Source organism: Falco rusticolus, chromosome 12, assembly GCF_015220075.1.
Source record: "Falco rusticolus isolate bFalRus1 chromosome 12, bFalRus1.pri, whole genome shotgun sequence".
NCBI classification, from domain to species: Eukaryota; Metazoa; Chordata; class Aves; order Falconiformes; family Falconidae; genus Falco; species Falco rusticolus.
The window spans coordinates 21158108-21179899 of record NC_051198.1 but is presented as its reverse complement, the minus strand read 5'-3'; the positions used below and the strand labels follow the sequence as shown (position 1 = coordinate 21179899).

The 21792-nt window shown below is 44.9% G+C and overlaps 1 protein-coding gene across 1 annotated transcript; it reads right to left on the bottom strand.

Annotated features, from left to right (window-relative positions):
* Positions 1-3554: 3554 nt before the first annotated feature.
* Positions 3555-19681, bottom strand: UTP25 (UTP25 small subunit processor component). Its single transcript, XM_037405235.1, is given in 13 exon segments — positions 3555-4847; positions 5654-5899; positions 6330-6442; positions 7085-7267; positions 8510-8712; positions 10746-10890; positions 10892-10966; positions 12025-12435; positions 13823-13911; positions 16011-16217; positions 16988-17237; positions 18474-18513; positions 19523-19681. Coding segments are annotated over 13 exon segments (2310 nt in total). The 5' UTR covers positions 19624-19681; the 3' UTR covers positions 3555-4600.
* Positions 19682-21792: the final 2111 nt, after the last annotated feature.

Here is a 21792-nt window from a genome sequence, read left to right as displayed (position 1 = left end):
GCTAGTAATACCAAGGTATCGTCAACGGTTTTTCAATTATGGCCCCTGCTACCAAATTCCCTTCTCATAAATGAAAGAGAGAGGCTAATAAGAGACCTTACAGCATCCTAATGAACTTCTGTTTAAACAATTCCGACAACATCTTTTTAGATTTATGCCAGTATCAGGTAAGAGTTTGACTAGGAAATGTAATGTCACGTGCAGCATGTAAAAATTCAGTGTGATTTTGCTGGTTTTGTCTGAAAGACTAAGGCCAGATTTCTGCTTTCAGTTGCAGTAACATAATTATGTTGTCAACTGCTCCAAGATTACCATCCTATTTTTGTCCTGTGTTTTGTTGTTTCTCTGTACCTTACCTTGATCTTTCTCATGTCCTTTCCTGAGGATTCCTGCGTCTCTCTTACATAATCACACATTTATTCCTTAAGTACCGCTCAGCGTTACAGCCATTTCAACTTCTCCATCTCAGGTATCCAAATTCACATGACCAGCTCATACCTGTTAGCTGTTTATCCATCCAAGAGTCGGTGGTCTCAGCCCAACTCACAGTCCACCTGATGAAACAAGCAAATCCCAAGCACAGCTGAAGCTAATAGTTAATTACAATGTAACCAGCCCTGTACTAATTAATTACCCTTTACTGTCAAGCTCAGCACAGAGGATGAGATTTAAAGCTACAGGGGACTGAACTGTATCTTGGATCTAATGTGGGCAAAAGCCTCGTGTTGACCAGGATGGGCTGGCTGCAGTAACATGCACGTACCATAAAGCCCGTACAGGGTTTTGCAGCCAGGTGTCTGCTGGCTTTGTGTCCCCCTGGTCCTGGGCTGCTGCGGGGCACAACTCAGCCAGCACCGGTGCCTGCCAGTGTGTCAGCAGTACCTGCACCTCCTCCATGGGATTAAGGGTCACCCGGCATCTCTGGGGAGGGGAAGAGATGAAGGTTCACCCCAGTGACCTTCCCTGGGGCACCTGCTTCCCTCCCAGTGCAGAGAGAGGAGCCCTCTGTGGGGCAGGTCCCTGACTGGGCTAGCTCTCTGATGGGAGGGTCTGCTGTCCTCCACTTGCCCTCACCCCTCTCCCCCTTTGCACAGCCCCCTCACGCATCCACATACACAAACTGTTTCATCAGACACACTTGGCCACTAAGTAAAAGCAACCCCCAAACCCTGGCAGGTAACTCCTGGGGCTGAGGCCATGGGAGCATGACTAACCAGGCAGCCTGTGACAGCACAGCTGTAAAGTGATTGTTAGTTCTGCTGCTGTTAACAAGAATGCTCCAGTTTCTCTGTCATGCGATTTGCCCCGTGTCTCCCAAGGCTGCTGCCAAGCCAGCGGCCTGCCCCTTGCAGGAGGCAGCTCCCCAGCACTGGAGGCAGGCTGTCCCCAGGTCACGTTTCCCTCCCTCCTCCACATTAATAAAGTCAGCAGCAGAAGGCTGGCTCTTACCCTACAAACACATTTTCAAAAAAAAAAAAACCACCCCAAAACAACAACAACAACAACCACCACCACCCCCAAAACACATTGCCTTTTTGTCATCTTTGAAAGGAGCAACATAACGTAACAAACCTATTATCCTGATTAGGCTTTTACCAGTGAAAAAAGGAGCTGTTCCAACATGAGCTCGTTAGCTGGAAGAACAATCTTCCTATAGAGACATGTATGTCTTTCTCTTAGTCATCAACTAGTAGGATTTCCTGAGATAGGAAATGCTGAAAAGAAATTCTTGTTTAACATCTTAATTCCAGTTTATTTTTACCCTTGGGTTTGAATTCCCAAAAGCTAGCTGCTAATGCTTCGGTACTACCGCACGTCAGCAGCGAGTGCCTGGAAAGCTGTCTGCCTGATGCCAGGCAGTCAGCTCTCACGCTACATTACAATGCTTCTCACAAATAAAAAGAATACAAGATTAGTTTTCAGCACCCTGAGATTCTCTTGAAACACTGACAAAAAAAAGGATTCTTAAGAAACATAATCACTCCCTTAAAGGTATGGTACTGACGCCAAAATCAACAGGATTTTGTTTTACATTTGTTTCCTCAAGATGAGTAGTTACTCACCATTGGTGCACACTTGTCAAAAAGTTGCAGAAAACTTGCTGTGCCAAGGTTATTTTTTTTACTTGCTGTCAAGTAAAAAAGCCTGTAAAACTTTGTTTCCTAATGTCTTTTCTTCTTCCATTTGTGTTGGAACTTGAACTTTCTTAAAAAGTGTTGAACAATTAAAAAAAACCCAGAAAACAAAAAACAACCCAACCAGACAACCCCCAGATGTAAACATTCCATTACTAAAACTGAGTGTCCACAAGAACGCATTAGGTCCAGCCACCTCCCTGACAGCCACAGTCAGGAAAATGTGTTGGATGATGGGCTCTCCACTCTCTCATTTGGAGCCAGCAGTTGCCCCAGCAAGCGAAGCACCAGTATCTGCAAACATATACCCAGGATGGGCCAAACTCTGACCTCAGCACCTGCCATCTCCGAGCCACTCTTAAAATAAAGCAAAAAGGGAGCAAAGGAGAAGTTTTAAACAAGACCAAATCATCTCCCCAGTTCACCGTGATTCCACCACCAAGTGGGCCAACACCCGAGGCGCAGGAACATCACACAGCCCAGGGGCAGGAGGAAGCACCTGGGAACAGAAGCCCCTTCACACCAGTGGAGGGGCAGGCTCCCTGTAACACCGAACCTGCCCGACCCGCCAGCGTGCCCTCCTGGGCAGGGCTTCTAGTGTTGGCTTACGAGGCTCCCTACTAAAGCAAGTAAGATTTTGGCAGGACAAAAATCTCATGCATGAGCTAAGGGCAGTCTCACATCAGCTTTGTGCCGGCATGTCAGAGCACTAACTCAAGGCAGTGAAGAGGCATTCACACACTACTTTGGAAATCGGTGAGAGTTATAATTAGTAATCAACATTAAAAATGTAACACTGGTATATACATTTCACATTTCAAAGTATGCTTGTCTTAGGAACAAACTCAGGTAGCTGATATAAATTGCAAGGGTCTCAGACTACAATTTGGCCCTCCCTACCCCCATGAAGGCACTTCACCATTAACTTCAGCGGGGGCAGAAAAATCCTTGCATAGTTAAAGCTCTGGCACAAAACTCTTGCTGCTCCTTTAAACAGTAGCTGCACTGCATCGTGTTATTTCCCTAAGTAGCTATCCCACTTGAGCTTCCTCAGAGGTCAGCTATTCATCTCCGCTAAGTACATCTGGTGTAGGAAGAAAATTCCTTAATCCTATTTCATATGCACAGCCACAATTCTCCTACGTCAACCCTAGGCCATGCAGGAAAAACCCTTGTTTGCTGCTACTGCTGTCTCTACTGTACAGCAGACAGATGTTCCTAAGAACTTTGCTGTGGCTGGCTCTTAATTCTTGTGCGCTGTGGCAGATATGTTAATTTAACATAAGTCTTTACTTAAAATGCAAAGCTAGAAACTGCATGGATTTGCATGTCTACTAAATGATGTCTGATGTCAGGACTTCGGTTACTCCCCCAGTTTAACAGAAGAAATATAGGAATCAAAAATAAGATTAAAAATTGTTCAGAATTATTTACTCAAGGAGTTTATTTCACTTTGGTATATTTACGTAAGCCTCCCAGACAAGAACTCCCTCAAAGCTTATCAGAGGATGGAGGTTTCCTTCCACAGAACGGTCTTCCCACAGTCCTAGCACGTGCTTATAAAATCTCTCTACTTTTAGCTCCTTTTACATTAGCCTTGACTCACTGGAAGAAAAGAAAGAAGAGGCAGCATCACGACACTTCCATGCTGTCCATAAGCAACCATTAAGAGGAAAAAACAAAGGAACAAACGCCCACTCATGGTGTGATATGAGACCACAGGTATTTGCAGCTGCACCAGCTGGTTTTGTACTCTGCACTGCTTTGGTGATTGTGGGGCCAGGCAGGGCCAGGCTCATCTGCCTGGCCAAGTTCACCTCTGTTTTCCTTTGGAAAAAATTTATCCCTGGTAAAACTGACCGGCCAGAGTGGCTGTTGTAAATAGGAGGCAGAGGTAGTTAGGTCACTCCAGGGAAATTGCAAAACCGTAGCTCCTACCCAAGCACATTCATGGATTCTCACACATGTCAGGTTGAAGCAAGTTCAACTCTCATTCAACAACAGGCTTGTGCTGAAGAGACTTCGCCCGCACCTCCCTTATGGGGGCTTACAAAATATTGACTACATTAAACACTTGGGCATGTTTCTTCCCCTAGATTACAGGAAAAAGCTGCCTTTGGTAAAAGAAGGTGAGTTTGCTACACCTGAAAATGAAGTGAAGCAGCTCAGTCACAGCATCAATCCTTACTGATGAGTGAGTTTTTCAATATACAAGAGCAGTTCTGGATTGATTTTGTTTCTATACAGAAGATACTCCCCAACTCCTGCCTTCTTGAATGACATCCTTGGTTTCTTGTCGGACAAAGTACTGAAATACAAAATTTAATACTGTATGAACAATTTCAACACAATATTTAATGAAAGGGAATAAAAAGTTTAAAACTTTTTTAAAAGGCAACATCAAAAAGTGCATTAGGAGTAAAACGCAAGTCAGGTCCATCCAGTTGTCTAGTCTGCAATATCACTTATTCATTTTCTCCTGTAACAAAGAGGTGCACATCTTTTTTGGACTGTAGCATTTGAGCTGTGCGATCTATGCCAACCACTGCAGCCAATTTCTGAGCATCATACTTGGAGTAGAGCACAGTACAGGTCCAAGTAGCATCCACTCCACTGTCCGTAGCCTTCATCATGTTACAAATCTCACTGTAGAAGTGGGAGTATGTTGGTAACTCATAGAAAATGAGGTTCCTAATACCTTTTATCGTATACCTGTAGCAGGAGGGGGGGGGGGGGGGGGGGGGGGGGGGGGAAAAAAAAAGTAACTTTGTGGCTCATTTTTGCAAAATCTACATGTTAAAACACCAGTCCTCTATTCTTCCAATTTTCAACTTCAATGCATGCCAGTTGTAGTTCAACTCTACAAACACTGTGTCATGGACTGAAAACTAAACACACATGTGGAATTTAAGCGGAGGAATATCTAATACTGCCAAGTACAATGACTTCCTCTGAAGTACAGACCACCACCAATTTCTGCAGTATTCAGCTTCTTTAGCTTGGATTTTAAAACAGTGAAGCCTGATCAGAGTGAGCCTCATGAAACTCTTTGTATTTGCCAAAACATCTGCCAATAGAAAAAACCTGTTCCATTAGGAACTTCTAAATAGCTCCAGTCAGGACATAGCGAATTTTCCAGGTGGCCTCAGCTTGCTGTATTGCATTATCCTTTTCCAGAATTTTGTGTAATACTCGTGTTCATCTGTGCCGCAATAAAAAGGCACAATGAATCCCATTTTGCAGGCTATATTATTCTGTCCTATCATCAGTGGAACTTGGCAGCACTAACCTTCCCAAATAAAGCCCTGTACATACCAAAGTATTAGAGTCTCTGCAAGGGACTGCTGACAACATGCAAAAATTTTAAAATTAACCAACAGCTCTTACTTCAGTCAAAGAAGTCCTTGGAGGGATGCAACAGATTAAAAAAGCAATACAGCCCAACTATGATTAAGGTCAGGCTCTACTTCCAAACCAGCACACATTCAACTCAGAGGAAAACTCTGCCTACTATTCACCTTTTGTAAAAGTGGAAGCGCTCAGTGAACAATAAAAACTGTTTCTCTCCCTTGAGAAAGAACCGTCTTGCTCTGCAGACACCAGCCTTTTTAGTGTATTCACAAATGTGAGTAAAATTCAGGTCCTCTTTCTTGAAGTAATTACGAAGACGCACGTAGTCAAAATACGATGGAACATAAATGAGCGTGTGTGACATGATGGCATCGCGGTACTCAGGCAACACTTTGTCGATGAAAAACCGAAACCTCAGTTAAGAAAACAAATATATTTTAACCAGAGTTAACGCTTATCTTTCCAGTACTGATATGACCTCAAGCAACAATATCAGAGAACCGACTACAGAAGATTTTGACTATATTTTGACTATGACTAAAGAAATAATTCTTTAACTTCACAGGATTTCTATACGTGTAGAAGGTATAAAGCAAAGGCTTTATCAGTACTGCAGTTATGGTAAAGACTAGTATTCCTTTCCCAGACTTTATTCTCAAGTGCCTTTGGCAAGGAGAAGTTCAGTATTCCCCTCCACCTGTGCAGTCTTCAGCCTTCATCTGAAGACTAATGAAGGTGTACTTCTGCGGTGAAGTCACATTGTGCTCTGCAGGGAACAGTACACAACTAAATCTGAAACTGTAGTCATTAGGGCATAGCAAAATAGTCTGGAACACAGAGTACCTTGTATCTATTACAGCAGTTGAGTTTTCAGCTTCTAGCCTCCGAAACACGTGAGGAAGCTGGACCACAACATGGCTAATGGAGCCGCTGAGCGGTACGTTGCGTACGGCCACCTGTGAGAAGCAAAGTAGGACATTTAGGGAAGCAGTGGTTCAAAGGCAGCCACGCTCCAGTCAGCTTTCTGCTCCTAACTCACATCTGCAAGCAGTGCACAAGGCTGCTTTTAAAAAAGCTCCAATACAAAACTATATTCACGTATACACATACCAGATGTTAAATATACATGGCCACTGCTTATGCCCTGACTTCCATGTATTTGAGACAGACAACTAAGGTTTTTACTTTTCCTGCTTCTTTCAAAGTAATAACAATTAGTGCTGCTTATACAGAAGGAGGGAAAAAAAAAAAAAAGGAAGTAGGTGAACCCTCCATTTAACAACAAAATAAACAAGGTAACTGGTGTGTGTCAAATTAAGAAATCTGATTTCTGACATAAATCAGCCACCTATGAAAGAAAAGCATCAAATAAAGTATTGCTGCAAGAAGAGTAGTTCTTCGTGTCTTTGGCACAGCATCAGAAATCATCATACAGCATCACGGAGATGCAGACTGCAATACGTGGGTAATGGAAGTGACCGGCACAGTCTTTCTGCAACTGAGTTATGGAATTTTTCCATGTGCTGGGATTTCTGTTCCTCTTCCCCTGCCTTCCACCAGCATTTAAGAGGAGGCTTTCAGCTTATCTCTGAACTCACCTGCCCCACATAATTGAAGCAGTGTTTGTTGAAGACAGAGTTGATCTGGGGATCCTGAAGCGCGCTGAACAGCAGCGTCTGGCGGTAGTACTTGGACCAGTTATTGAGATTCAGCATTCGCACTCGGGAGAAGTCTACCCCATGGGAATCCAGAGGCAGCAGGTTAATGTGCTTCATCAGGTGCTACACAGAGAGATGGAAACGCATTGCTACTGACATCCCTGCACCCAAGCTGCAAGAGCCTTAACTGCACAAAGTGGGCAGGTACAAGCAAGACAGCACAGAATATAAAACAGTAATGATCTCCCAAGGCATGACTGTCTGGAATTTATTGACCACAGTAAGAATAATTTACTTGATTTCCTGCCACAGAACTGAAAGGTACCATCTCTTTAGTCATCAGTAACGGTAACCCTTGCTGCCAGTCTTCTCCCACGGGACAAGTATAATGGGATGTTTGTTTGTATTGAAGTCAGTGGGCCCAAGGTTTCTAAGCTAAAAGAAGCCCAGGTGCGGTTCCCATTGCATTCAGGGAGAGTCTGGGTGCAAGTGAAGAAATCAATCTCATTTTGGCCTCACTGACTGATGCCTAGGACTGGCAATCCCTGCCACCACATGGCTGGCAGTTGCACCCAAAGGAAAAACCTGGAAACAGACTCCAGGACTCATTCCCTGGATATTGTGTAGGCTCACGTACCTTTCCTGAAACTCCCCAGGAAACAAGACACCTTCTGGGCTCCTTCAAAATGTACAGTAACATGATGCTGTCAAAATGCCTGGCCCAGGTACTTCAAAGATGCTTCTATGTGGAAAAAAATCCCAACTTTTCAAACTTTTATTAACGGAAAGCCAAAAAGCACGGGTATTACTGCATAACAGCCCAATCCAAGAGCTCCATTTTCACTACATGTACAGGAAAATCCTCATACTGTTTAAATTTGGACACAACTAATGCTTAGTATCTCTGCAGACAGCAGAGACAAGCACCAGGTCCTGCTACTTTCTGGAGGAACCCGAATTAGGCTGTACAGATTCCTCACATGGCTGCAAGCTGAGAGAGACACCGGGCAGCCAGACAGCTGGCATATTTTCTCCCACATGTGATTAAAAGAATCAGCATTATCTCATTCTGTGAGATTATTAAAACTGTCCAAAATAAAAAAAAAAAAAATCTCTGATGAAATACGCTACTGAAGCACCAAATACTAAGATTTATAGAGAAAGCTGCCGAATACTACCGAAATTTGTAGAAGGAATATTCTTAGTATAAGGAAAACATCAGGGTGGAGGAAGGAAAAGGAACAAACATACGTGTCTGGAATCAAGTCAATAAAAAATAGCAATACTGCTCACTGCCAAAACTAAGTTGTATCAGACTAAGAAGACACAGTACAACAGAAAAATGAATGCATATGGAAAACGCACCAGAACATGTTCCCAATTCTGCATCAGGTAAATATCCGCTTGATCAATTATGAGAATTTCTATTGACGACAGAAAATCAAAATCTCTCTTCTTCTCCCCCTCTGCACCAATAACAGTCCTCATACCCAGGGGAGAGGCAATGATGATGTCTGATGAGTAAAATGGTGCATACAGTCTCATACTCTTTTGAAGAATCGCAACCCCTGTCCAACAACAACCAACAGCATTTTCTTAGTTAAAGTCAATTATCAACCATATTCTTCCAGCAGGCTCTGTAATCATAACTTCCTACATTTCCTCCCCTTTAACACAAACTAACTATTACAGCTGGACAAAACCAATCTGTCTGAAACTCTTCTTTCCCCAAAAAGTGCTTACCCACCGCACCCCCATTTGACAAGCATTTGGCAGATTTTCATGAAGTTCAGCAAACTCTTTCAGTAGTACTTTTTTCCAGATTTTTCATAGCCTGGACAACATTTTTTAACTGAAACACATTTTTTGTGATTTTCTGCTAAAAAGGAGGATGAGGGGGCTGAAGAACTTTAGAAAGAAAAAAAAAATAGCAGAAGCTATTTACTGCTCCTTTCTCCCTAAATCCTAGGATTTGGTCTCTGCTGTTAGGTACTACAGTAACACTTTAATCTGTCATGAAAGATACACTGTGGACCTCCTGGGTATAAACTGCCTGCATTCACAGGGCCACAAGAGTTGCTACTTAAAAAAAGGAAAAGGTTCTTCATGTTATGGTGATTGAAAGCATAACCAGTCTTGCACCTTCCCTGGCAGGGCTTCTCAGGCAGCAGGTTGTGGTGTACATGATGAAGGAGCTTATGCATCACCTCTCATGTTAAAGGAAAGAATCAAAGGAATTTGTTACCTGTGTCATAACTACGTGGCAACATTGCTAGGACCCACGGCTTTCTGATCTTAAAAATCCAGTTAGTCTGGACCTTATTCAAACCACCCCCTGCAGTCTGCCCAACAAAGGTGTCCCTTCAACCTCTCTCCCTCTCTGTGTGAGGCCAGCAATCACGGGCACAGCTGAAGGCAAGAATTTCACACAGACAGCAACAGGGACCCCTCCTGCTATCTACTGTAACCCAATGATAAACACAGACCAAAAAAGCAGGCACAATTGGTTGAATTTCCAGGAAGAAGGTATCACTTGTCACAGCATATATAAGTTTTAACAACATCAAGTCTTTTCTGTTTAAAAATGTGAAATGGTGGTTTTAGTAAGGCATAACAAATGCGCTTTAAATTAGATCTTTGTGCAGAAGTAACAGGGTGTGAGGCACAGTTAGAAAGGATAATTATTCTGCTTCTATGATTTGCTTCTGTAATGAACAGCACTCAAAGTTTCTTCAAGCATTTCTTCACACCTAGTAAAAGTGGATCCAGCAGACTGTGGTATGGGAGAAGACTGAAAGGAAAATTATTACGCTACTGAAAGTAAGATGCTCTCAGCCCAAGAGACATGCACTGGGGAAAGAAGAAAGACTGAGTGGGACCCACTCACACCTTCCACTGTACCATTAAATTTCTTGGGATGCCAATTTATCTTTCAAGGGGCAGTAATTTCAAAAGCCTCTGATCTGTCAAGTTAAGTTACAAGAACTGCCTACTCATCATGGCAGCTCCAGAAACCAAGCCACTAGCTAATTCTCTGCATAGTGAGTTACTAAAACAGCATGAGATTATAGTATTATGAAAGTCTCAAATCTGCTACTTGTCCAACAGTCCTACTTGCTGGCTACACCTTTGCTTTCACGAAAACCATGGGCAGTACAGTAGAAAACTGCTTTGCTCAGTACTGCGCTTGAATTTTGTTCCAACCATTACTGATCACAAGGGACGTTGTGAACAGGCTGATTAAACCCCAAAGATTTTATTTCTTTTAATAACATGAAAGAATTTGCTGCACAATCAAGGCTATCCTCTTTAAAATCAGGTGTGGACAGTCCTGCTACAATAAAGGAATCGTTGCATTTTAAGTGATTCTGAGCTTGGTAGAAAATAATTACTTTTGTGTTTTCTCTTCCTTTTTAAGTTCTGGCAAAGCAGGAAAGATTTTCAGAGAAATCCAAGCTGCCAGTGCAAAACTGGCACGAATACCGCAGAGCCTAGAGTCTCACCAGAATTTCCACCCTTGACAGCTCCTAGACATTTAGGAAGAACTTGTAACTTCTCAGTTTTTTACAAGACAAAAATCATCTGTTCAGTAGGTCATTACCAATTCTGAAGTGGTCATCAATGTTGCCAGCAAAAACGGCTTCATAATCTTCAGGTCTTTTCAGGTTGGGGGGCTTCTCTTCCGGGTCAAAGCCAAACTCCCCTTTGAAGCGCTTTTTATTACTTACATCTATTTTTTTTTTTGTCATTCACTTCAAGAAGACTGATGAAAATATGCACAATCCTCAAAGCACATTCCCTGAAGGGCACTATCATCAGCACCTGCATAGATCAACAGTTACAACAGAATAATCCACAGAATATGAATGTTCACAGTTAACTGCGTGTTAAGTAACTTTATGACTTAGATCTGCACCCACAGGGCATCCCAACAATCAAAACAAAACAACTCTGATGTGCAGCAAGGAGGGAGGATGTGCTGTACTAGCCAGCAGCTCAGTTTTGTTCCCCATGTCACACCCAGGGGAACTGAAAACTAAGCATGTTCTTCCTGCTCTTCCTAACCCTCAAGCAAGCAAGAGCTCCCACAATACCCAGACAGGGTCTGTGGCTGGCTCCTGGACGGGTGGCACTAGTTTCTGCACAGCACTCAAATGTAAGTATCTAACTGGGGAGTCAACACAGAAACCAAAGGCGTTTGCCAGGCATGCAGCAAACACTGAAACCCAACTTTGAAACTGTTCAACAGGCGGTTGGCACCACCAGCGACAGGCTAGCCACAGCTGGCTCCACTTGGTTATCAACTAGAGGATGCTGCGAATCCTGGGAGGCTCGGTTTGAGGCCCTCTCACCAACTGTGGCAGGCAGCCTTGGTAATAGTGCTGGGATTCCCTGAAGTCTCCCAGCTACAGAAGGATCCTTCCACGCAGGCAAGTCCTTACAGATGGCTAAGGCCAAAAAAAATTTCTGGGACATCCCACACTGGGTGACAGCCTATACTGCCTGCACTAACACTGAAGTTCAATGTGGAGGCACCTTTCTGTACCGGTGGGTTTAGAAACGAGAGGCAGGAACAGGTGACATGTCAGTCTGTAGTGATAGGGGCACAAAGAAAAAGGTCAAACCCATGGCTTAGCAAAGAAACGGGCTGGCTAACAACCTAGTGCTCACTGCTGCTCACAGGGTGCTGCCTGCGATCTGGCCACAACAGATGACTTCCAGGCAGGACAAAGGGATGCGGAAAAGCACGTGCCCAGGTACATGTCACCTGGGAGAGCAGCAACAGAAATACTTTTGGATAAACTACCAGGGTGTTTATACAGCCTGACCAGATGGCCAGGGTGGGGATGGGGGAAATCACATTAACAAAGCTCTCTTACCTTAGGTCTAGTGAGGCCCTGATCCCTGTAGTCATCATTATCGGCCCCTGGCTTTTGGTCTCTTCGTTTGGCATTGTGGCTGAGCACCTGGGCGTTTGCCTTCAGAACATGGTTCAAGGCATGCAAGCAGTAAACATGCCTAATTTCTTCTCCGTTTGTTAAGGCATTTCTTTCTGGATAGAACAAGTCCCGGTACGTATTCATGATACAGAAAAGCTCTCTTTGTAACGGGCTAAAAGATGGATCACTTGCTTTATTCACTGAGGACAGAAATTGTTTATTCACTTTTGGCCAAGTGGATTCTAAAGGCTTGTGAAGATAAAGCTGTTTCATATCAACTTCTTTGTCTGCTTTCAAAGTTTTGTGTTTCTCCAAAGTGGAAGAAAATGTTAGCTGGCCCAGCCTTGGCCACTGAAAAAAAAACCCAACAACCCAACCAACAACAGAAAAAACAACTCAGGAATCATATGTACCAAACTTCATACACTTAAAAGCACATCACCACAGCTGGCAATTTAATCAAATTAATGAAATTTGAGAAATCATCTTTTCATAATACCAGTTGAAACCATTTTTCCAACGTGCAATCTCTTTTAGTCTGCCAGGGTAAATAACAATAAACTTGAGCTCAGTAGAGCTGGATTTATTTTGCAGTGACACGTCTATAACTATCCTCATTTTGCAGATGACAAAACTGAGGAAGAGGAAGGATGGAATTTCTGCCTAACCCACGCAGCAAATCAGTGGTACAAACCAGGGACAAGATGAGAACCCTGGAGTACACTTATTGGTCAGCTACACTGAGGTACGTACTTTGGTTAAAGATGGAAACAAAACCCCATTAGGGACTAAACCCGGAAACTGTGAATCAGTAGCTAAATGAAATCTTGTTGGGAGTCTGTCTGATTTTAAGGGCAAAAACTACTAGTGTAGTAGGGGAAAACTCTAAACTGTAAGCCTTCTGCCACGCAAGTTGTCCCTATCTATCTCTGTATACTAGCTACACCAAGTTAAATAAAGATACATTATGCATTGCTTCAGGTGGCACTGGTACTTTTGGCTATCATAGTCCAAAAAAGAAAAATAAATAAAGTTTTACAAAAATCCCAACTTTCTCTCTTACTGACTAACCACTGGATATCTTCCAATGAATGTCACCCAGCATATGGCTGACCAGAATGCAAAGCAAGTCTCCAAAACAAAATCAAATGTGAAAAAGCTAGGAAGCAAAGGTTTGTCTAAAAATGAGTATTTTGAAAACCAATATTGTCTCTCAAGTAATGAGGTGCGTTTCTGATACTGTAATTCACCTATTATTTCCAGTATTAACAATGTAAGTATTAAACTCCCCTTTACTGGCTTGTAAATGTGTACAGAGATACAGCCATCCCGAAGCAACAATGTGAAAGTGCATCACAAGTACTTTTAGGACTGTACACGGTAAGCTCACAAGTTCAGCTGCGGAACAGATCCCTGGCATCGTGCTGTTACCACTCAGAAACCATTCCGGTTGCTACCCGCTGTCAAGTGTACTTAAAAACCTGTGGGTTTGAGACTACAGATCAAACTCCAAAGCTGTTTTTCACACGTGTCATCACATGCCTATATAACAGCAGACTTTAAATTTCAACTCTCGCTCAGCCCTAAGTCAAGAAAACTGTTCAGCAAGTGACAAAATCTTGATGTTTCCAGTGCCACAAGCTAATAGTAACCATTTTGAGTCTATTTCACTTGTATAAAAAAAGGATTATTTTCATCCAGGCATCTTTAGAAACTCTGGACAGCCACAGAATGTTACCTGGCTTTGACTTGAAGTTTTAGGAAGCGTAGACATTTTTTCTACTTCTTTTTCTTCAAGTTCTTTGTCCATGTGCTGTTTAAATGGATCTATTTATAACAACAACAACAAAAATATCCTTAGAACTACTGTAGCTAATATTGGAATTGAGTTTCAGAATGGATTTGCAAATGAGATTAAGAGTTTCCACGCTGGCCAACATCACAGTTAAAACTAGTTATTTCAAAGCACTTGGAGATGAGAGAAAAGATGTCAGAGTTTCTCTTCATGAACTGAGAGAACAGATTTGACAGATTGCTTTAAAAAAAAAAAAAGCACTTATGGAAGTACTAGAACTTTCAATCACAAAACAAATGTTGGACAGGAAAGCAATATGTAGTAGAAAACATCGTGGCAATTTTCTGCCTTAAGCTCTGACACATCCATCCCTTGCAGGTGAAATAGGCTGTCAATAGTAAAGACCCAAGTGAACTTACTGACCTTCTTATTTTAGAAACGCTTCTGGCCCAGAGCTTTGCATCTTTGGCCAGTGATATGAATACAGTTTGTGATAAAGCACAGAAAGATTAGGCGGGTTTGGGGGAAGGGAGGCAAAAATTGCCTGAAGTGAGCAAAAGTCTGACTTATCTAATCAGCATTTCTTTTTGGAAAGGAAAGGAGAGGCAAGAAACTGTAAAATCATATTATATTCAAAGACACTGGCATGCACAAAGCCACATGCAAAGCTTATTTTGAAAGCCAAACCCTGTATACTCCTTGCAACACAGCAGCACTCACTGCATAAAGAAAACTAATTAGAGAACACTAGCACTTGTCGATGGGTATCTAGCCTACCTACAACTTACCCAGGCAAAAGTCAAGACATTTGCTGATCATGGCACTGTTGAGAAAATCTTTCCAGCAAGGCAAATGAACAGAGTACTACTTAATTGTAATACAAGCTCTCTCTTCAGTTGAGTTTTACTGATTCCAGCATTTGTCAGATAAAGCAGAGAAACCAACATGAAGCGTTTGCAGGAATACTAGTGACCTCAGACTAGAGCAGAAATTCATCTCCCTTCTGCTATCTTAGGCGACTCATTTTCTGTACTAGATTATAAAGCCACTTCCAAGCTACAGGAACCCACTGAAAAGCAGTGCATCATTTTTAAGCTGAACAAAGCTGTTCGGATACTTTACATGCAGTTGGAGAGCTATGGTTCTCATTAAAATGCAATACCAACAGCCTAAGTAATATTCTCATGGTAACAAGAACGAGCTGTTTTTTCTATCACATGGCCCTTTGATGCTTCCACACATTTCATGTATCAACTAGGCTGCCTCCCAGATCTAATGTCAGCTGCTGCTCCAAGATGACAAGCCAGCATCACTAGGGATGCTACAAACATATTTCTCTCTCTCAAACTATGCCATCTGATATTAAAACCACAGAGCATGAAATACGAATGGAAGCTCTGCAAGTGCCAATGTGTGGCATATCACTGAACGATCACACACCCGTGCACACAGTTATTTGTATTACACATGGTGGGATGCCTCCAACACTGGAGCTCAGATTGCACCCACCATCGCACTGCAGTGATGAGATTCGGGGCTACACCCTTAAAAGATACCACACAGATGCTCCGCTGATGCCATGTGCCTTCAGACTCCTCTGTATAACCTTCAAAATTCAGAGAGCCCTGAGCATTTGTCTAAATTACTGTGGCTGCCCTAAGGTTCCCAGAATCTCAACTCTAACTCCACTGAGTTGTGAAGGATGCCCTCAGAGGTCAGCTTTGTGATTATCTCCTGCACTGTCTGTGCCAAGAATATCTCCCATAGTCAAATGCACGCTTACAGGGCCCTCCATATTACACGACCCTTTTAAACTACTATTAAAGCAACAGAACAAGATAACGTTCTCCACACACATTTCCAGTTCCTGATATTTCAAGCATTATCGGTCATAACAGGAACTACGCATGAATCCCAGTCCACAGGGGCTACAGAAAACAAATGGTTCAGCTACATATCTGCATTAGCACTAAGCGTCCCTTATGGACCAGCTCACATGTGGGCAATACAATGAATAATGTAGCAGAACTCAGACGCTACATAGCGTTATCATTACAGTGTTTGATAATTTACACATTTACAGATACTCCTCTAGAGGCAGACCACTAAACACAAACATACTGTGTTTTACCTTCTGAAAAAGCTTGTGAAGAATTGCTGTCTCTCCTATCAGCATTGCAATCTCCACTCTCCTCTTCCATGAAATTGGTTTCCAAGCTAAATTCAGATTCGTGTTTCACATCAGTAAACTCCCCAATTACTCCATGACTTGGGTCACAAGAGGCACCTGCATCATCAGCCTGCTCCTGGCCACGTGTCTGCTCTGCTGTGTCTGTAGCTGTGAATTGTTAGAGAGAGAAACAGGTTATATTCTCCTGGAAAAGTTACTGTTTGTAGGCACCTCTTGCTAGCCAGGCTGCTCCCTTTGAGTTACCAATTTTTCTTCCTCCCTATACTCTATTCAAAAAAGCTAAAGTAGGCATTGTATTCTACAGCAAAGACGACTTCTGGCTAGTCTGCCAAATGTAACATAATACACAACATATGTTTCCCCAGAGAAAATTAAATAAATAACCTATTTGGGGAACGTAAGTTTCAGTTTCCAAAGACCCCAAATAACTGGAAATAATAAAAAGTTGACTCCTTTCTCCTGGAATTTCCTTGCAGACTTCATGAATGAAGTTGCCCCACCATAAAGGAGGTTTCCTTAAAATTTACATATTCTTTCCTCTGCTACGAGGCAAACTTTTCCCTCCTCTCGATGGCAGTAGCCAAGCCAGATGCTGTGCGAGAGAACAGCTTGCATCTCCCATGAGTGGGTGAGAACCCCTGGTATGCTGCTCCATGTGGATTTCCTCTGTGCTGCCGCACAAACAACATCTGAGGAAGCAGCAGCGAGCTGTCTGCTGGAAAATGAGCACAGCTACCCTCTCCTCTGCTAAATCCTTCACCAGCTGCTGCTCCCACCCACAATAGAGCAACAGAGTCTCCAAGCCAGAAGAGCACCCAGCCAACAAGCCAGTCTACACCAGGATTCTGGCTAAAACACGTTACTCAAACCTTCTAACTGAAACAACATTTAGCAAAGCATGGGAAAAGACAAACTACCTTCTTCCTTCTCTGGTACATCATTCTTATCTTCTTCACCTCCATCTACTTCTCCAGTCTCCTGGGACCCTTCGCTGTCCGTTTCTGTCTCACTTTCTCCAGTTTCTTCCGATTCGCTTTCATCTTCTTCTTCCTCACTCTCAGACTCAGGAGAGGTCTTCAGGGTAGCCAGGAGCTTGTGATACACAGACACCTGTTCCACTTCAGCCTCTGAATCACTTTCTGCACTCGATTTGTCAGAATTCTCAGACTGGAAGGGAAAACACGAGTGTAACAGCAACAACAGTAACACTATATTAGGCAACAGGCAGATACCTTCACCTCCAGTTCCAGTGCTGTTTTCACTCTCCCATCCCACCTTTACACAAATGCAACGGAATTTTTCAAAACCCACCATTTTATGCAAATAGTGGTGCCAGACACTTCCATTTTGATTTTGAAAGCATCTCGGTAGACAAGCTGAAGTGCTTCATTCTGCACTGATTTGACTTAGAGCACCACAAAATTTGGTTCCTTCAGTCTCACCTGAGTGAGTACATTTGATGTCCACAGACAAGGCATTTACTGAACTGGCACTGGATTTTCCTAAGAAAACCACACACAGAGCAGCCATTGTAGAAAGGCACACATACAAGGGACAGAGTACATTGAAAATGCTTCTTGCTCTCAAGAAAGTGCGTGCACTAGCCATCAGCTGACAATAGCCCACCACGGAGTCAGTCAGGTTTGGCTCAGCTGTAAAGCTCTAAGCTTCACACAAGCTAAACTCAGAGCCTCTTCTGTCCCAGGCTCACACAAATCAATGACAGCGTGCCAAGTTATAGCCAAAATTACAGCAAAACCAGGAGTATAAGCGCAGCACTGTTTACTCCTTTCTTAGTTCCTTTCAGCCCAAAAAGGAAAAATCACTAATACAATATCAATGCACAAAATTGCTAAAGGAAACAAATGAGCCAGAAGAATTAATTTTTCCATATCAAAACTTTGAAGTCTTTTCTTAATCTGATGATAAAGGAGATTACCAAATCCTGACTGAAAGAAAAGTAAAGCACTGGCAACCTGAAGAAGAGGAATGAGCATTAACATATTTCTTCATTCAAGACAGAACGAAGCACCTCCTAACTTGTGCAACACTAAGTTTATTAACATTATCAGAACAACTTAAAAGTATGATTTACTTTTCACTGTGATTAAGTAACATGCAAAAAATTCAGGAACAGCTACGGTATTTCCTGCTGCTTCTGCCCTCTCATGGTATAACAGCTTTGAGTTAACATTGTAGAAAACAATTCAGAGCCACACAGAAGTCACATTCATTTTTTTCTCCTAAGCACAGAACAACATAATCAACCTGAGATTACAGAGAGAACAACAACAAGAGAACAACATAATCAGCCTGAAAAAGGTGGTAATGCGAAATGCTGAGCGTTTCCCCTTCACTGAACTTCACAAAGGTGAAAGAAAGGCAGAAATAAAAATATATTACCAGTTCACAGGTTTGAGTTGCTTCTGGTCTTCCAGAAACCCTGAAAGGAAAGTGCTGAAATATATTACTCTGTCAGTGATGTATACACAGGATGAAAGAAATAAGGAGAGGAAACTCACAAGTTATATGAGTCTTAAAGAAGTTAAAGCTTAAAACCAAAGCACCACACGATTCTCCCTAAGAAAATAGATTCAGCACTTACCCTGATAGGTTACTCTCTCAGATGATGCTATGCTCTGTATGTGAACCCTAGGTGCTCAAGCGTTACAATTGATCAAGAAGCAAGCTGTTTTAAAGTACAGTCTGCCTTTAATCAGAAAATGAAGCATTCAAAGGAATGTGATTACAAGGTTAATTTACACATGGTTGACAGAACAAGAGCTTACCTCTAGCACTAAATATTGACCTGTGAAGTGGGAAAAAGACACCGCTGCAGGAATTAACCAGTGCTAGAGCTGCAGTTCTGCAAACAAGACGCTGTACAAGCTGGGCTTAAACTAACCTCAGCTTTTGCAAAAAGACGGGAGCTGAGCGGACAGAGGCACAGGGCTGCTCCCCGGGGGCCGGGCTCTGCCTACCGCCCCCGCGACACAGGCCGGGAGGGCCCTGGGACGAAGGCCGCCCGCCCGCTGCGTTAAACCGGGCGGGCGGCACGGCGGCGCCTTCCCGGGCCTTGCGGCAGCACCGAACCGCACCGGGCTTGGACGTGGCTGCCGGTTGCCCGCAGGCTGGCCCCGGCAGCCCCACACCCTGCCCGCCCGGCCGCCCGCCGCGGGTCGCACCGCTCCAGCGCTGCTCTCGCAGCCTCTGCGGACCCGGCACGGGCACACCGCGGCAGCCCGGCACCGAGCGCGGCTCCAGCGTGCACCGTCCCGCTTCCCCCCAGTACACACACCCATCAGGGAGCCCGGGGAAAGCACGGCGGGGACCAGCCGCCGCCCGGGCCGCCCGCGGGCTGAGCGCGGCTACAGGGGCCCGGAGCAGCCGGCCCCACGGGGAGCCCTTTCCCGGCGGCCGCTGGAAGCCAGCGCGCCCACCCAGGCACTCACTTGTCATAGAAGGGGTGCTCCTCCCCGAACTCCCTCAGGTGCTTCTTCTGCCTCTTGCTCAGGCTGCGCAGCAGCTCCCGCTCACCCCGCCGCTTCCCCATGCCGGCCGCAGCGGCCACCGCGTGGGGCGCTCCCGCCGCGCTTTACGGCACGCTGCTGTCGCGCCGCTGTCGCACGGCGGGGCCCGGAGCTCGGCACCGCCCCGGGGATGGCAGGGGCGGGTGCCGTGCCAAGCCACGTCGGGGGAAGGCGGAGCCGTGAGGCGACGGGCAGGTCCCCGGGCACGGGCCGAGCCTCGCCCCGCCGCCAGGCAGCGCTTGGTAGAGGTGGCCGCAGCGTCCCGTGGAGGGGAGCGGGGCGGGGCGGGGCGGGCGAGCCGGGGCGGGGGGGGCGAAGTATCGGCGGGGATTACAGGTCCCAAATCGTTTTCACAGCCGGGATCCCGGAACGCACGCCGTGACCTGGGGCTTCGCATGGGCCACTGGGCGTTCCCGCAACGGTCACAAGCCACGGCGACTCGGTGGCGGCCGAGGGGTGCCCCGGGGTCCCGCCGTGACACTGTCCCGCGGCGGGGGGCTGCTGGGCGTTACCAGCCTGACGCTCTCCCGTACGCACCCGGGCCGTGACCACGCAAGCACGGGGCACCCGGTGCGCAGGTTCCAGCGGGGGAAGCGGTCATTAAGAGGAAGCTCTGAGCTTCACGTGAAGAAAACTTTTTTAATTCCCTCAGCATTAATAGATTAATGCAAAGTTACTTCTGATCTCTGTTCGGGTATAGAAGCGGTAATAATCCGAATGCAGCCTCACCTGCCGAGACCGATCCCCTGTGCCAGAGGCACGCTGCGAAGGGCACGCTTGTGCGGGCACTGCCGGAGCTACAGCATCTTCCCCCACTGACCCGTGATCCTCAGAGCTTTGCTGGAAGCTACATTTTCTCTACCCGTTTACAAGACATGGGCCTGTAGCTCAGTATCTACTGTCACCCCATTTTCTTTTTCCTTCATCCTGATTTCAATTTAACCCTTCAAACACATCAGACTCCTGGGACTGCTCCTCCCTCTTGCTCGACTCCTCCCTCCCTCCTCCCCACACCTTGTGTGAGGGTAGCATTTGGTGTTCAGGATTAAACTGTTTGTGAACTACTTAAAACATTGCGCTGCTGTTCACAAGCGTGTCTTAGAAGACGTGCCCCCCAGGAGATTAACACCTCAGCTTCTCTGGGGTGAGGCACAGGCAGTAAAGCAGCACTGACCTCGATATCGCATAGGACTGGAGAGCATGTAGCCACCCGGTGCGGTACGATAATCCTTTTCTTAAATTAGATCTCTCTTCCTCAGAGAAAATGTAGCAACAGCAAAAAAAATAGTCCCAGTGACTAATATCACATGACCCTAAACTATGATGGGCTATTGATTTTTGTAAACACTTGGGATACCTGTTGTGGGGAGGAGGGGGTTATGTCTTTTCTAGTTTTGGTTTATTTTTTTTTACAATAAATTCAGCTCAAGCACTGCCTGCAGGTAACCTGGGCAGGCAGCTCAGCCACCGCCACCAGGCACTGGCACCCTTTCCAGGCTGTGTCCCTTTCCTGTCAGCAGAGGGCTGGTGGGTGGGTGTACACAGAGCGCGCCTGGCACTCCAAAGTCATCCCCACCGGTGGGAGCAGGGGGTCAGCGGGCGGAGGGGCCCTCACCCCTGCAGGCAATGGTGGGGAGACCACCGGCAGCCCCCACTGGGCCTTCAGCAACGGTGCATGGATCGCCCCGGGCGTTACAGCCTGAACCTGCAGTGGGGAAAAGGGGAACACAGTAGGGAGGGCTGAACCTGGCTTCCCGGAGGCTCTCTCCACAGCTTCTCCATCCGCAACTCTGTTCTAAATGAAACGCAATTGCTAATCACTCCCTTGACTTACAAGTCTTAACGAAGTGGCTAGCTGACTTGCATTTCTAAAGTGAAATCACGTAACTTACGCTGCAGCTTCTAGTTGTTAGCATGGTATCACCAGCAGTGTTCTTTTTACAGATTTTCTACACACCAAGGTCTTTGATTCCAGCAGTAACACTTGAAAGAAAACCAAGACAAAAAGCTTGAATTATTTGTAATCTGTTCTGCTGACCTAATTCTGTCAGCAGCCATGATTAAACCCCATCAGCAGAAGTCTGCTGCTGCTACCTGTGCATCTTCATCACTTTTATCTGTGACATGTTCCAGAGACACACAATTTATAAAAGCCGCTTCTTTTATTTTAGAGAACTCCACTAATCTGATCA